This window comes from Indicator indicator, chromosome 1, assembly GCF_027791375.1.
Source record: "Indicator indicator isolate 239-I01 chromosome 1, UM_Iind_1.1, whole genome shotgun sequence".
Classification (NCBI taxonomy): domain Eukaryota; kingdom Metazoa; phylum Chordata; class Aves; order Piciformes; family Indicatoridae; genus Indicator; species Indicator indicator.
The window spans coordinates 17,648,078-17,650,239 of record NC_072010.1 but is presented as its reverse complement, the minus strand read 5'-3'; the positions used below and the strand labels follow the sequence as shown (position 1 = coordinate 17,650,239).

The following is a 2,162-nucleotide window of genomic DNA, read 5'->3' as shown; positions in this document are numbered from 1 at the left end:
CCCTTGCTTTTCTTTTCCCCACACTGGGAAAGACACTAACGGACCAAATACAATTCTATCAAATCTCATTGACTGCCAAGGGCTGCACACAGCTCTGCTTATCACTGCATCAGAAGAACTAAAAGAAGCAAGTCAGCCCACAGAGCCCACCACATAACAGCCTTTAACCAAATCCTCCAGCCCACTTCAGCCCTTTTAAAATGTTTTGGGGGTGATGTCAGCACCTGGGTTGCCAATGCACTTGTTGCTCTCCTCCCTCAGCCTACTTCAGCTCCCACAGAAGGAAGGGGCATCCAGACTGAGTGGAAGATAGGCAGAAGCTTAAAGGGTATCTGCAGAGAGCACCTGCAGAGAGTATCTGCAGTGACTCAAAGTCCAGAGGCAGAACTACTGAGCTCCATTTACCTCCTCAAGGTAAAAATCTTGGCTTACTTATTAAGTCAGACTTTCTCTTGTCCAAGGGCATAAAATGGCAAAACAACTTGGGAATGTAAGAATTCATTAACTGCATGCACTGAGCTTTTAATATTTAATCTGCAAACTAAAGCAGTTTCTGTTTCAACTCTCTGCCTTTGTGCTGGTATGGTCCCAGGGCTTCCCTTGTTTGCATCATACATGCTCAGCCTGATCTGGTTTCTCTGCTGAGATTTTTGGTCGTGTTCAAACTATTTGTCTGGAGTGTATGCTTAATTTTCTAAAAGGTTTTTGTTTTATTTACATGTCATATAGACAGGATTAGTGTATTACGTTCATGACAAAATACTCTCATTTCTCTGCATGAACTCTAAACCATATACAAATAAAGTAAATAGAAACAATGATCAACAGAGAAGTTTCTGAATACAACTTGAATGAGATTTCTGAAGTAAGAAATCTATATGCTTGAAAGTGCAGGAAAGTCAGATGTTTCTTGAGAAAATACTCTTTCATCCATAGGATTAACTCACAAAAGTTCTAAATTCTTTAGAAAAAAAGGTCTAACCTTAGCTTCTCCTCATGCCTTAAGTGGTAACATAAATGATTTAGATGTATTACCCGTTCTGTTAAAAAGAGTAGTTTGCACCTTGTTTTGTTTAAAAAATGCAAACAGAGGAATTTAAAGAATTATAAAGAGTACTATATTTACAGTGTGTATCTGTTGAAAAGAATAAATGGGGCTTAAGCATCATTTGTTTGAAAAGGTTTGTACAAAGCAGCACCAATCACCACAAACTGTCACCCCTGCTTGGTGTATTTTGGTGTGACACTGAGAATGTTCACTTGTCAAATGCTGGAAATCCAAGAAGGTGGTAAGCTGCTAGAGATAGCTTTTACTTTTTAGTGTCCCTAGTGGTTAGTTCCTTTGAGCCACTGAAGCAACACTTATTTATGCTAAGAAAAATGGCTTTACTGAACCTGCCTCCTTTATACATCTATTCTTCACATATTTATCTTTTTCCTTGAAAGACACTGTGACCTGAAGGCTGAGCTCAACGGCATTCCCAGACAAGTCACTGAAGTTTTCCCTTTGCTCTGCCTCCTGACTTCTGCTCTTCCCTGATTGCCCCTGAAAAATGGAACGATCCTCACGAGAACTTTTCCTCAACTTCTTGATCGTCCTGATCACTGTGTTGCTGATGTGGCTCCTTGTGAAGTCTTATCAGGAGTGAAAGACATCAGAAACTCTGGGAGGTGATTTAAGCGTGTGTCTCTGCAGGCATGAGTAACACCCACAGCACACTGCTGTGATTAGCTTTCAGTCAGCTGAGAGTGTTGTGAATCTTTTTTTGACTCTCACATCTGTTGCTGTGCTAAGGTTTGTGATGGGTCTATGTAACTATTTTACTCTGTAATGGTCTAGATGTAAAATGCAGGATCCTTAAGAACTGTTGGATGTGTCTGTCTCCTGTGGTGATTGCTGTGAATGCTCAAGACCCCTGCCTGCCATGCCAGCTTGTTTGGCATTGGTGTTAGGTTCCTGAGGGTGTAAAAATGCAGTAATTAATGTAACTAACTGAAGAGGCACGAACTCTCTTATCAGAAAGGAATGTGAAACCTCTACTTTCACTTGCTTGTTTCACTGAAATAAAGAACATGTAAACCCATTTTTTGTAGCATTCCTTATCCCTCTTTTGGTTTGACTACAGTTTACCGATAACTGTGATTATGTGTGAGTCTGGTGG

At 40.4% G+C, this 2,162-nt stretch overlaps 1 protein-coding gene across 1 annotated transcript; it reads left to right on the top strand.

The window, feature by feature from the left end:
• The first annotated feature begins 1,553 nt into the window (after window positions 1-1,553).
• On the top strand, window positions 1,554-1,649 carry SLN (sarcolipin). Its single transcript, XM_054390556.1, has one exon. The coding sequence runs from the start codon at window positions 1,554-1,556 to the stop codon at window positions 1,647-1,649; it is 96 nt and encodes a 31-aa protein (XP_054246531.1).
• Window positions 1,650-2,162: the final 513 nt, after the last annotated feature.

Bases quoted from the DNA above. Each gene is read 5' to 3' on its own strand.
- SLN (XM_054390556.1), top strand. From the start codon at position 1,554: ATGGAACGATCCTCACGAGAACTTTTCCTCAACTTCTTGATCGTCCTG.